The sequence below is a fragment of the Dendrobates tinctorius genome, unplaced genomic scaffold, assembly GCF_039654945.1.
Source record: "Dendrobates tinctorius isolate UK_male_01 unplaced genomic scaffold, ASM3965494v1 ptg000130l, whole genome shotgun sequence".
Lineage (NCBI taxonomy): Eukaryota > Metazoa > Chordata > Amphibia > Anura > Dendrobatidae > Dendrobates > Dendrobates tinctorius.
Window position 1 is genome coordinate 5,292,297 of NW_027361798.1, and position 14,911 is coordinate 5,307,207.

At 47.5% G+C, this 14,911-nt stretch overlaps 1 protein-coding gene across 1 annotated transcript in view; it reads right to left on the minus strand.

The window, feature by feature from the left end:
- LOC141047949 (microtubule-actin cross-linking factor 1, isoforms 6/7-like) overlaps positions 1 to 14,911 on the minus strand; it is a 277,881-nt gene that overhangs the window by 130,915 nt on the left and 132,055 nt on the right. Inside the window, exons 5-7 of the mRNA XM_073543327.1 lie at positions 8,250 to 8,425; positions 7,983 to 8,142; positions 7,783 to 7,867 (exon numbers count right to left, since the gene is read on the minus strand). Of these exons, the coding sequence (XP_073399428.1) occupies positions 7,783 to 7,867; positions 7,983 to 8,142; positions 8,250 to 8,425 (421 nt within the window). The remainder of the gene's footprint in view (positions 1 to 7,782; positions 7,868 to 7,982; positions 8,143 to 8,249; positions 8,426 to 14,911) is intronic.

Consider the following 14,911-nt stretch of genomic DNA (forward strand, 5'->3'; position numbering starts at 1 on the left):
GAGGGCCCCCCACACTGTATGAGGGAATTCACACTTTGCATCAGGGCCCCCACAGTAGTCCCTGCAATGTATGAGGGCCCCCCACACTGTATGAGGGCCCTCACACTTTGCATCAGGGCCCCCACAGTAGTCCCTACAATGTATGAGGGCTCCCCACACTGAATGAGGGCCCTCACACTTTGCATCAGGGCCCCCACAGTAGTCCCTGCAATGTATGAGGGCCCCCCACACTGTATGAGGGCATTCACACTTTGCATCAGGCCCCCACAGTAGTCCCTACAATGTATGAGGGCTCCCCACACTGTATAAGGGCCCTCACACTTTGCATCAGGGCCCCCACAGTAGTCCCTACAATGTATGAGGGCCCCCCACACTGTATGTGGGCCCTCACACTTTGCATCAGGGCCCCCACAGTAGTCCCTACAATGTATGAGGGCACCCCACACTGTATGTGGGCCCTCACACTTTGCATCAGGGCCCCCACAGTAGTCCCAACAATGTATGAGGGCCCCCCACACTGTATGAGGGCCCTAACACTTTGCATCATGGCCTCCACAGTAGTCCCTACAATGTATGAGGGCCCCCCACACTGTATGAGGGCCCTCACACTTTGCATCAGGGCCCCAACAGTAGTCCCTGCAATGTATGAGGGCCCCCCACACTGTATGAGGGCCCTCACACTTTGCATCAGGGCCTCCACAGTAGTCCCTGCAATGTATGAGGGCCCCCCACACTGTATGAGGGCCCTCACATTTTGCATCAGGGCCCCCACAGTAGTCCCTGCAATGTATGAGGGCCCCCTACACTGTATGAGGGCCCTCACATTTTGCATCAGGGCCCCCACAGTAGTCCCTGCAATGTATGAGGGCCCCCCACACTGTATGAGGGCCCTCACACTTTGCATCAGGGCCTCCACAGTAGTCCCTGCAATGTATGAGGGCCCCCCACACTGTATGAGGGCCCTCACACTTTGCATCAGGGCCTCCACAGTAGTCCCTGCAATGTATGAGGGCCCCCGCCCACACTGTATGAGGGCCCTCACATTTTGCATCAGGGCCCCCACAGTAGTCCCTGCAATGTATGAGGGCCCCCACAGTAGTCCCTACAATGTATGAGGGCTCCCCACACTGTATGAGGGCCCTCACACTTTGCATCAGGGCCCCCACAGTAGTCCCTGCAATGTATGAGGGCCCCCCACACTGTATGAGGGCCCTCACATTTTGCATCAGGGCCCCCACAGTAGTCCCTGCAATGTATGAGGGCCCCCACAGTAGTCCCTACAATGTATGAGGGCTCCCCACACTGTATGAGGGCCCTCACACTTTGCATCAGGGCCCCCACAGTAGTCCCTACAATGTATGAGGGCTCCCCACACTGTATGAGGGCCCTCACATTTTGCATCAGGGCCCCCACAGTAGTCCCTGCAATGTATGAGGGCCCCCACAGTAGTCCCTACAATGTATGAGGGCTCCCCACACTGTATGAGGGCCCTCACACTTTGCATCAGGGCCCCCACAGTAGTCCCTACAATGTATGAGGGCTCCCCACACTGTATGAGGGCCCTCACACTTTGCATCAGGGCCCCCACAGTAGTCCCTACAATGTATGAGGGCTCCCCACACTGTATGAGGGCCCTCACACTTTGCATCAGGGCCCCCACAGTAGTCCCTACAATGTATGAGGGCCCCCCACACTGTATGAGGGCCCTAACACTTTGCATCATGGCCCCCACAGTAGTCCCTGCAATGTATGAGGGTCCCCCACACTGAATGAGGGCATTCACACTTTGCATCAGGGCCCCCACAGTAGTCCCTGCAATGTATGAGGGCCCCCCACACTGTATGAGGGCCCTCACACTTTGCATCAAGGCCTCCACAGTAGTCCCTGCAATGTATGAGGGCCCCCCACACTGTATGAGGGCCCTCACATTTTGCATCAGGGCCCCCACAGTAGTCCCTGCAATGTATGAGGGCTCCCCACACTGTATGAGGGCCCTCACACTTTGCATCAGGGCCCCCACAGTAGTCCCTACAATGTATGAGGGCTCCCCACACTGTATGAGGGCCCTCACACTTTGCATCAGGGCCCCCACAGTAGTCCCTGCAATGTATGAGGGCCCCCCACACTGTATGAGGGCCCTCACATTTTGCATCAGGGCCCCCACAGTAGTCCCTGCAATGTATGAGGGCCCCCACAGTAGTCCCTACAATGTATGAGGGCTCCCCACACTGTATGAGGGCCCTCACACTTTGCATCAGGCCCCCACAGTAGTCCCTGCAATGTATGAGGGCCCCCCACACTGTATGAGGGCCCTCACACTTTGCATCAGGCCCCCACAGTAGTCCCTGCAATGTATGAGGGCCCCCCACACTGTATGAGGGCCCTCACACTTTGCATCAGGCCCCCACAGTAGTCCCTGCAATGTATGAGGGCCCCCCACACTGTATGAGGGCCCTCACACTTTGCATCAGGCCCCCACAGTAGTCCCTGCAATGTATGAGGGCCCCCCACACTGTATGAGGGCCCTCACACTTTGCATCATGGCCCCCACAGTAGTCCCTACAATGTATGAGGGCCCCCCACACTGTATGAGGGCCCTCACACTTTGCATCAGGCCCCCACAGTAGTCCCTGCAATGTATGAGGGCCCCCCACACTGTATGAGGGCCCTCACACTTTGCATCAGGCCCCCACAGTAGTCCCTGCAATGTATGAGGGCCCCCCACACTGTATGAGGGCCCTCACACTTTGCATCAGGCCCCCACAGTAGTTCCTGCAATGTATGAGGGCCCCCCACACTGTATGAGGGCCCTCACACTTTGCATCAGGGCCCCCACAGTAGTTCCTGCAATGTATGAGGGCCCCCCACACTGTATGAGGGCCCCCACAGTCACACCATACGCTTTAATGAAAATAAAAAAAACATCATATACTCACCTTCTCCAGGATCTTGGCGAGTTTACCTGCAAAGCACTGGCACACAAACTGGAGATCGGAGTTCGGGAGTGGAGTGATGACGTCTCCACACCAGGACTCTCTGACTTCCTGCTCTGGCGCTTCTGGCATCATCTGCTGTTCTTTAGATTGCAGGTTTAATGGGACTTGCAATATACAGGACACAGAGCAGGGAGATGAGATCTACTTGCTCTACTGCAGAGATGAATTATATCAGTGTGCGGTGCATGTCAATACAGTTCAGGGTAGCACAGAGCCCATTTTACCAATTAAACCTCTTAATTAATTCATCTAGGGTGCAGTGATTATGTTGACACCACAGGTGTGTCACAAACTTTTATATTATTGGGCAGTGAAGAAAAAATAATTTACATTTTTACCACCTAGATTGTGTGTTAGCCCCAAGTTTTACATTTTCACACTGGGAAATGGGTAAAAATGGCCCCAGAATTTGTCCCATAAATTTCTGCTGAATGTAGAAATACCCCGTATGTGGATAAGGATGTACAGTACTGCTTAGCTATACGGAGAGGCTCGGGAGGGACGGAGCGCTATTTGCTTCCTGGAGCGCAGATTTTCCTAGACTAGAGACTTTAAGTGATAGAAAAGCAGAATCCTCCTCAAGTGACCCCATTTTGGAAATTATAACCCTTTGGGAATTTATCTACAGATGTAGTGATGATTTGGACTCCATGGGTGTTTTCCAGAAACAGGCAGCAGTGGACGTTGTGGAGTGAAAACTGCAAACTGCCGTTGTAATGACCAGTACATGGTAGTAGCCAGTGCATTATGCCCAGCCCGTGCTTCTGGAGACATGCACCTGTAAATTATGGGGGCTCTCAGTGTAGGGAAGGTGGACTGATGGACAGACCTGGCTGCAGTAGGAAGGCAAAGGCTGTAGTGTACTGTAGGTGGACAGTTATAGTGAGAGATGGGAAAACAGCTGGAGATAAAGAGGAAGAGTGTAATAGTGAAGTCTGACCATTAGAGGGCAGTGGAGAGTTGTGAGGATAGGACTGAAACCTTCAAGAAGAACCTGAAGACCCACCTGTTCCGACAAGCCTACAGCCGGCAATGATCCTCGGTCTACTGAACCACAGCATGACCTGCTCTACCCTCTACTACTGTGTCCTCACCCTCCCTGTAGACTGTGAGTCCTCGCGGGCAGGGTCCCCTCTCCTTATGTACTTGTGTGTCCCTTGTCTTACACATGTTTATTACACTTGTCTATATTTCCCCTTTTCACATGTAAAGCTCCATGGAATAAATGGCGCTATAGAAATGCATAATAATAATAACATCATCATCCATTGGCTAAAGAAACTGTCAAATCATGGGGGGCGGGCTTACCAGAACGTGAAAGATAGAAAAGGCTGAGAGAAGGTTCTGGAAAAGTCAGTCAGTGAGAGGAGCGCAGGAGACAGAAAGGTCTGCTGAGGAGAGAGGACAGAAAAGAAGCTCCGGAGGGGACTGTCAGCTGAAATAGGTCACGGGGGGTGGTCCTGACAGGAGGGGCCGCACACAGAGACAGCCTGGGGTACCACAAAACGAACGGACTCGGACTGGTGAAACGCTGTGGTGGTAGGCCTAGGGCAGCCACAGTGAAGGAGCCGCGAGGGACGTTAATTAGCCGGAGGAAGTGAAGGTACCCGGGCCTGTGTGCGGAGTGGCGCAGCTGCTGTGTGGTGCTGCGGGTCGTGGAAAGTACAATCAATAGAGAAGACCTGTTGGACACGATCCTGTCTCTGTCTCGAGTCTGTCTTCGGCCAGTAATGGACCACCCCCCTGTCAGTTACCCTACCTACATCATCACTACAGAAAACTACAGAAATGCCAAACAAGGCCGCTATATGTGGTTTAGGCACATTGGGGCTCACAAGAGAGGGGGGCATTTGGATTTGAGAGTGGAGAATTTGCTGAATTTCTTTTGGCAGGTGAGGAGCCATTTCGCTTTTCCAGAGCCTTTGGGCTACTAGTATCATGAAAGCCCCCAGTTAACAGATGAGGATCTGAGTGGAGACTTGCGTTTTTTGTGGACTGAGTGGAAGCTTTTATTGGGAACATTTTACATAACTTTTGGGAAAACAGTTATCCGGCGCTCTACGCTGAGCACTTACTTTGGGATTTCCATCTCTGAGTGATGTGATTCAAATGAGACCCCCAATGGATCCATTCACTATAGTGAGGCAGCAGAGTTACTCTGGACTCCATCTAGCCTCTGTTCTGCGATTTCCTTCTTTTCAGAAGTGTACAAAACTGTGGCCGACGGCACTTTTATGCAATCCTTAAAAGACGGACACCCCCAATCACAGGTGCTATGGCGCCTACAGTGCCTCCAAATGCCTCATTATAGGGAATTTTCCACTGAGGTTCTGTCTGAATCACGTATTTCAGAGATTTACACGGAAACCGCAGTGTAAGCGCTCAGCGTAGAGCGCAGGATAAATGTGAGCCTTACTTCGATCTTTGGGAGGCAGACTGGAAAAATCAACAGCATGTGGAGAATTGGCTTTATTTATTTTTTATGCCATTCCTCATGCAGTATAAGTGATTAGGCGACTTTTTTTCAACATATTTTGAAAGCTATCATTTTTACATATTTTATCCGACAGAGTCATGTTATGACTTGTTTTTTGCAGGACGAGCTGTCGTTTTTATTGGTATCATTTCCGGCACATGACATTTTTTGATCGCTTTCTATTCAGATTTTTGGAAGACAGAATGAACAAAAAACAGCAATTCAGAAATTCAGGAATTGCTTTTTTTTTTTTTTAAATACCGTTCCGCGTATGGTAATATTGGTAAGAGAGCTTTAGGTCAGTACAATTACAGCGATACCTCATTTATAGCATTTTTGTATGTTTTGTCGCTTTTACACAATAAAAACTATTTTATAGAAAAAATAATTATTTTTGCATCGCTTTATTCTGAGAGTTATAACCTTTTTTTTATTTTTCTGCTGATGGCGCTGTATGGTAGCTTATTCTTTGTGGGACAAGACGACATTTTCAGCGGTGCCATGTTTATTTATAGCCGTCGTTTTGATCGCGTTTTACTCCACTTTTTGTTTGGTGGTATGATAAAGCATTGTTTTTTGCCTCGTTTTTTATTTATTTTTTTACGGTGTTCACTTAAGGGGTTAACTAGTAGGAAAGCTTTATAGAGAGGGTTGTTACGGATGTGGAGATACCAAATATGTGTACTTTTATTGTTTTTTTTATTTACATAAATAAATGTATTTGTTGGAAAAATATTTATATTTTTTTCTTTATTTGGGAATTGTTTAAAAAAATATTTTTACACGTTATAATATATATATTTTTGCCTTTATAACATTATCGCAGGATGGGACATCACTGTATAATGTCAGATCGCTGATCTCACACTGCACAGGATAGTATCAGATCAAGATATGACAGGCAGGGAAGCAGGAAGCTCTCAGCAGGCGCTCACCTGCCACCTTCCCTGCAGGACCCAGAAGGAACCCGTGGCCATCTTGGTGTTTGGGGGTCTCCATGGAGACCACCAGAACAATGCGAACAATGTGATTGCCTCGCTTTGTTCTGGTGGGCGCGGGCAGGGAGTCCCTTCCCTGTGCGATGCTTCTCTATGCCGCTGTCACTACTGACAGCGGCATCGTAGGGGTTAAATGCCCATGATCTGTGCTAGCATCAATCGTGGGCATTGTTGCGGGGTGACAGCTGTCACATACAGCTGACACCTGCACGCGATCGCCGCGGCACTCAGTGTGAGGTCACGTGATCGTGTCGCTGTACTAGTGCTGCTCAGGGCACAAAGGCACCTCCTGCAGATTAATACTAGTACGGCGACGGTCGCGAAGGGGTTAATCCAGAAAAATAGGCAGCGTTTATAAAAAGAAGATATACTAAGATTTTACAAAACAATACGATATATACAATTACATAAAATAAAAAGGATAAACAGAAGAAATGTACTAAACCTGATGTCACAGGCTTGGATCTGGCTTTTATGAAGGGGAGTATTTTGGTTTTGGGGGAAAATAGACAGAACTACAGTAAACTGCATCCAGGACTGCCGAAGATTATAATTTGGCACTGTGGTGACTCACAACGGGGCTGGTCTTCAGAAATCATAGGATGTGTCTCAGTCTTAGAAAATTATGGGATTCCCAAATTGTACGATATCTTCGCCCCTGGAGGTGCCAGATGGGAGATATTACTCTCATGTTTCCTATCACGATTTTATCTATCCATACAGAAGAAACATGGCATGGATAGCATCATCCATCTGACTGACCCGATTAATTTAAGGTTGGTATAGTCACCGCCCAGTGACATAAGACAGTTCATTACATTTGTCACAACTCCAAAAATATTAATTTCATAACTGTTGGACCATTGGAGTACATAAAAAAACCCTCAATACTCACAACTGGAAAGGACAGACCAGCTTAATGTAGTTTACATGCTGGTCCTGTTTATGTTAAGGCGAAGGCCAGCAATCTGTCGCCTTCCACAGTCTTCTGCAAGTTGAGGATGGATTCCTGTCTATTATCTATCAGATCTCAACTTTAATTACCTGGGGGGGGTAGATGTTTGTCAGCTGCTGTTAAGGGTCATCTGGGGGTCAAAACCTTGCTTCAATATTCACTATGAACTCTATAGATTTTAAAATTATATCTATAAAATCCAGAAAAAAAGTGCATTCACCTCTGAAATCTAAGAATTTTCTTGCATTTCCACGGAAAAAAACCCTCAAGGACTCATATCTTTTAAGTCTCAGGAGACTATTATTTCACTGGTTCCTTATTCCAAGTGATACATGTCTTGTGAGCTGCTTGCCGTACCTGACACCAGCTCCAGGATGACCTGACCCTTCTCCAGGATCTCATCTATGTCTCCAGGCTTCTTCTGGATTTCCTTGCAGAGGTCCTGAAATGAGGAGAATGTGATGTCAGTGCTGGTGGCACCTCTTGCACCTGGTGTGATAGGTGGGTCATATCTCCAGGCTTCTGACATTGGTCAGGGGACAGTCAGTAGATAATACCTGCACATCCTTGTGACAGTCATTCATTTGGCTCATGGACCTGTTGGTTCTCCAGAGCTCCGTCAGCCGTCTCTCAGTGCTGCCCACCCAAGTGTGGAAGATGTCCAAAGCCTCCTGAAAGTTATGAGCTGCGGGGGTGATGTGCTCTAACTGACGGAGTCTGTAAGGAGAGAGATCCGGTGAAGGGGGTCTCCAGGTAAGGATCAGGGAGGCCTCTAGAAGCCCCATAAATCCATGGCTGGCAACATTGTGGCCGGCCACTCTCACCTGTCCTCAGCTCTCTGCAGCAGAGAGTCCCACCGCTCCTGCAGCTCCATCATGGGGTCTGTCCGCTGTTCTCTATGCTCTGAGCCCAGTATAGAGAGGGGCTGTGATGGAGACGTCTTACCCTGTAACACACGCTCAATCCTCGACTTTCTCTCATGCAACAACCTCTGTAGAAGCTGCAAAGCAAGAGGTGAAATAAATAATACAGGACACACGTGTAATATAATCCACAGACAATGCAGGAAACGTGTAATATAATCCACAGATAATACAGGACACACATGTAATATAATCCACAGACAATACAGGACACACGTGTAATATAATCCACAGACAATACAGGAAACGTGTAATATAATCCACAGACGATACAGGACACACATGTAATATAATCCACAGACAATACAGGACACACATGTAATATAATCCACAGATAATACAGGACATGTGTAATATAATCCACAGACAATACAGGACACACATGTAATATAATCCACAGACAATACAGGACACACATGTAATATAATCCACAGATAATACAGGACATGTGTAATATAATCCACAGACAATACAGGACACACATGTAATATAATCCACAGACAATACAGGACACACGTGTAATATAATCCACAGACAATACAGGAAACGTGTAATATAATCCACAGACAATACAGGACACACATGTAATATAATCCACAGACAATACAGGACACACATGTAATATAATCCACAGATAATACAGGACATGTGTAATATAATCCACAGACAATACAGGACACACATGTAATATAATCCACAGATAATACAGGATACACATGTAATATAATCCACAGATGATAAAGGTCATGTGTAATATAATCCACAGACAATACAGGACACACGTGTAATATAATCCACAGACAATACAGGACACATGTAATATACAATCCTTATTGAAAAAATGATTAAGTATGGAATGGACAAGGCAACTGTTAGGTGGATTCATAACTGGCTTAGTGATCGGACCCAAAGAGTGGTCGTAAATGGCTGCACATCCAGTTGGAAGAATGTGTCAAGTGGGGTACCACAGGGCTCTGTCCTGGGCCCTGTATTGTTCAACATCTTTATCAACGATTTAGATGAAGGAATTGAGGGTAAACTGATTAAATTTGCTGATGACACAAAGCTAGGAGGGATAGCTAATACTAGAGAAGAGAGAGAGAGAGGATTCAAAAAGATTTAAATAAACTGGAGAAGTGGGCAGCAACTAACAGAATGGTTTTTAACAGGGAGAAATGCAAAGTACTACATCTGGGCAATAAAAATGGAAAAAGCATATATAGAATGGGAGGAATAGGGCTAAGTGACAGCACATGTGAAAAAGACTTGGGTATACTAATAGATCACAGACTGAATATGAGTCAACAGTGTGATGCAGCAGCAAAAAAGGCAAATGCAATTCTAGGATGTATTAACAGAAGCATACAGTCTAGATCACGTGAAGTCATTATTTCCCTCTACTCCTCTTTGGTCAGACCTCATCTGGAATATTGTGTCCAGTTTTGGGCACCACATTTTAAAAAAGACATCAACAAACTGGAGCAAGTTCAGAAAAGAGCGACCAGAATGGTGACCGGTCTGCAAACCCTGTCTTATGAGGAAAGGTTGCAGGATTTGGGAATGTTTAGTTTGCAAAAGAGAAGACTGAGAGGAGACTTAATAGCTGTCTACAAATATCTAAAGGGCTGTCACATTGTAGAAGGATCAACTTTATTCTCATTTGCACAAGGAAAGACTAGAAGCAATGGGATGAAACTGAATGGGAGGAGACACAGATTAGATATTAGAAAAAACTTTTTGACAGTTAGAGTGATCAATGAGTGGAACAGGCTGCCACGAGAAGTGGTGAATTCTCCTTCAATGGAAGTCTTCAAACAGAGGCTGGACAGACATCTGACTGGGATGATTTAGCGAATCCTGCTTTGAGCAGGGGGTTGGACCAGATGGCCCAGGAGGTCCCTTCCAACTCTACGATTCTATGATTCTATGATTCTATGATTCTATGAATATAATCCACAGATGATAAAGGTCATGTGTAATATAATCCATAGATGATACAGCACATGTGTAATATAATGAACAGACAATACAGGAAACGTGTAATATAATCCACAGACGATACAGGACACACATGTAATATAATCCACAGACAATACAGGACACACATGTAATATAATCCACAGATAATACAGGACATGTGTAATATAATCCACAGACAATACAGGACATGTGTAATATAATCCACAGACAATAGAGGACATGTGTAATATAATCCACATACAATACAGAACACACATGTAATATAATCCACAGACAATACAGGACACACGTGTAATATAATCCACAGACAATGCAGGACACGTGTAATATAATCCACAGAGAATACAGGACACACATGTAATATAATCCACAGATGATACAGGACATGTGTAATATAATCCACAGACAATACAGGACACACATGTAATATAATCCACAGATAATACAGGACATGTGTAATATAATCCACAGACAATACAGGACACACATGTAATATAATCCACAGAAAATACAGGACAAATGTGTAATATAATCCACAGAAAATACCGGACATGTGTAATATAATCCACAGACAATACAGGACACACATGTAATATAATCCATAGATGATACAGGACATGTGTAATATAATCCACAGACAATACAGGACACATGTAATATAATCCACAGACAATACAGGATACACATGTAATATAATCCACAGACAATACAGGACACACATGTAATATAATCCACAGAAAATACAGGACAAATGTGTAATATAATCCATAGATAATACCGGACACACGTGTAATATAATCCACAGAAAATACAGGACACATGTAATATAATCCACAGACAATACAGGACACACGTGTAATAAAATCCACAGACAACACAGGACACGTGTAATATAATCCACAAATAATACAGGACACGTGTAATATAATCCAGAAGACAATACAGGACACGTGTAATATAATCCACAGACAATACAGTACACACACATGTAATATAATCCACAGAGAATACAGGACACGTGTAATATAATCCACAGATAATACAGGACACACGTGTAATATAATCCACAGAGAATACAGGACACGTGTAATATAATCCACAGACAATACAGAACACACGTGTAATATAATCCACAGATAATACAGGACACATATGTAATATAATCCACAGATGATACAGGACACACGTGTAATATAATCCACGGATAATACAGGACACACATGTAATACAGTCATATGTAAAAGTTTGGCCACCCCTGTTAATGTTAACCTTTTTTCTTTATAACAATTTTGGTTTTTGCAACAGCTATTTCAGTTTCATATATCTAATAACTGATGGACTCAGTTATATTTCTGGATTCAAATGAGGTTTATTGTACTAATGGTGGGCACTGATCTGATTAAGGAAAGTGCCACTGACTGGGTGTGCCTTTCCTACCCTCCCCTTACCCCTGATTGGTTCGGGCATGACAGCTGCCCTTCCATGATTTAATGAAGGTGGGATTTAAGTATGGGGAGCCAATTGGGATAAAGAAGGGATTAGCACAGCCCCTTCCTATGTATATAAAATCCTGGGATTTTAGCAGCCCTTCCTCTTCCTCCGTTCACTGCGGTCCTGGAAGTGCTTTTTTAGCACTGTCTGGCAGGAAGATGGCAGACCCTCTGATGGAGGCCCTGCGAGCTCGGGTTATGCAGGAGGGTGAGCCCTGGTTTCGGACATTGGTGGAGGGGATCAGCGCTCACCTGTCCTCGGCGGTTATGCCCCCTGGCGCGGTTCCAGCTGCTGTCGCCCCGGCCGCCGCCGCTGTGGCTCAGTGTGTGCAGCCGGCGGCGGGGGGGCAGGGAGGAGGCAGGCGGTCTGAGCGCCGAACCCGCCCTCCTCTGCGTCTTCGGGAGGCCTCGCCGTTGCCTGCCGGGGTTCGTGGGCGGCGCGCGGTGAGGCGGAAGTCGCCGCCCCCTCATTTCCGGTCGGGCGCCGATGCACGTGGGGCGGCGGCGGCATTGCAGGAAGCGGCGCCGCGGTCCCCAGCAGCAGCACGCCCCAGCGCCAGCGTGCGCGCGTCAAGGACGGCGTCTACAGAGGCGGGTATAGTGAGGGAGGTGTGGGGTCAGCACAGCGCGGGGCTGCAGGTCGCAGCGGCGGGGCCCATTATGGGGAGCAGGAATAGTATCTCCTCCGCCGGGTCGGCGGAGGAGGCGAGGCATGAACAGGCCACGGTGGCTGTGGGGGGGTACAGGGCCAAGCCACAGCTTTGCAGCAGCCGGGATCAAGCCCTGCTCAGCCGCCCTTGATTCCACCCGTTAGTGTCACAAGGCATAGCTTAAATACAGGGGCAACTGGGGCTTCTTATAATGCTGCCCAGTCTTCGGCGGCCCATGCCCCGAACGTTATGGATGCGGACGGGGTTATAGAGGTCCATGCAGGGGTAAGGGGTTCCCCAGGCAGGAGGGAGGACAGGCGTAGGCGCCGGAGATCCTCGTCCTCTTATTCGTCGTCCCCACAGTCGCGGCGGGAGCGTCGCACTTCTCGGAGGAATAGGAAGAGGTCCCGGCGGTCGGGGCGCAGGGAAACTTCTCGTGGTCGTCATCATCATCGGTCCTCGAGGCGTGGCTCCCCATCTTCGGTGTCGGAGGTGTCCAGCACGTCTGCGAGTCCTGAACATGGCCAGGGCCCTCCTCCTGGTCATCGGGAGTCGAGGGCACGGTCAAGGACTTTCAGCCTGGTCGAGGTGGCCGTGCCTCCCAGGGCTTCAAGTCGCAGCACTTTCAGCCAGGAGAGGTGTCCAGGAGCCGGAGTACCTCCATCGATGGGAGTCCCTCCTCCATCAGCGGACGCGGGTGAGTGTTCCCTTTTGGGACTAAAAAGTGCGGATAATGCTGTGGTTCTTTCAGCTCTGAAGGCGTTGCTTGGGCAATTGCCCTTAACATCCGATGTTGTACAAAACAAAGCAAAAGTTGATACCGCGCCAGCGGGAGTATATAAAGATACCATGTTTTGTGGGGTGAGTGCGCTTGGGTCGCACATCGACGAGGAAACTAAAACAAAAATTTGGAATAATGGTTTTATAGATATTTGGTCGCTAATTTCTGTGGATCAACATACGGTGGATAAAGAGAGGAGAACGTTTGAGAGATTTACGGATAAAGGGCGCCAGAAGGTGGCGAAAACGATGAACAATTGGTTGCAGGCTTTTGCAGTGCTGGGTTGCATTATGGGTCAGAAGCATCCGGGTCGTTGTTCGGAGCTTTTTATTTACCAAGATTTGATTTACAACTCTTATAAGGCTCATGGTGGATCGGCATGGTGGCGGTATGACGAAGAATTCCGGAGGAGATTGGCTCTCCATCCAGATATTGGTTGGGGGTGAAAGCGACCGAGGTTTGGTTAAGGTTGATGATGACACAAAGGCCATCTCCCTTTCCATCAGCGGCTGCTGGACAAAGCGCAACAGGTTCCAGTTCAGTGGTCGTGCGAAGACCCGGTGCCTGTTGGTTGTTCAATGAAGGGCACTGCAGATTCTACGGCCTTTGTAAGTTTAAGCACGAATGTTCGGCATGTGGCGGTTCCCATCCAGCATGTAAATGTTCGCGGCCAGCAGGAAAGTTGCCCATTAAGCCGCAGCAAACTGATAGGAAGGACGCCGGTGAGCGTAGTCGAGATGGGACCGTGGTTAGACCGTTATCCTAATAAAGAAGCGGCTGGTCAGCTGCGTTTTGGTTTTTCTGAGGGTTTTTTCATCCCGTTCCGACTGCAAAAATGCAGTGGTTTCCCGGCGAATTTGAAATCAGCCCGGGAACATCCAGAGGTTCTTGTCGAGAAGATACAAAAGGAGGTTCGTCTTGGTAGGATGGCTGGCCCCTTTTCAATACCGCCGTTTTCGGAGTTTAGAGTGTCGCCGTTAGGGGTCATTCCGAAGAAGGAGCCGGGTTCGTTTCGATTGATACATCACTTATCGCATCCGAAAGGGTTTTCCGCCAATGATGGGATTTCGCCCGAAGATGCATCGGTGTCTTATGCATCTTTTGATCGGGCGGTAACGTTGATCAGAACGGCGGGAGAAGGTGCTTGGTTGGCGAAATCGGATATTGACTCGGCATTTCGTTTGCTGCCAGTGCACACGGATTGTTTTCATTTGCTAGGTTGCCAAGTGGACGGCGAATTTTACTATGACATGTGTCTCCCTATGGGATGTTCTATCTCTTGTTATTATTTTGAGCTTTTTAGTTCATTTTTGGAATGGGTAGTGAGATGGGAATCGGGGAGCAGGTCCGTTACCCACTACCTGGATGATTTTCTTTTTGTTGGCCCAAAGGGCTCGGATTTGTGTAACAGGTTGCTTATGGCTTTCACGACCATGGCAGACAGATTTGGTGTGCCATTGTCCCAAGAGAAGACCATCGGCCCGGAGCAAGTTTTATCGTTTTTGGGCATCGAAATTGATACGGTCGCAATGGTGTACCGTCTTCCCAGTGAGAAAGTTCAAAAATTGATGTCGCTGATTGATGGATTCATGTCTGTTAACAAGGTGACCCTTTTACAGATGCAATCGCTGTTAGGTCTCTTGGTTTTTGCCAGCAGAATCA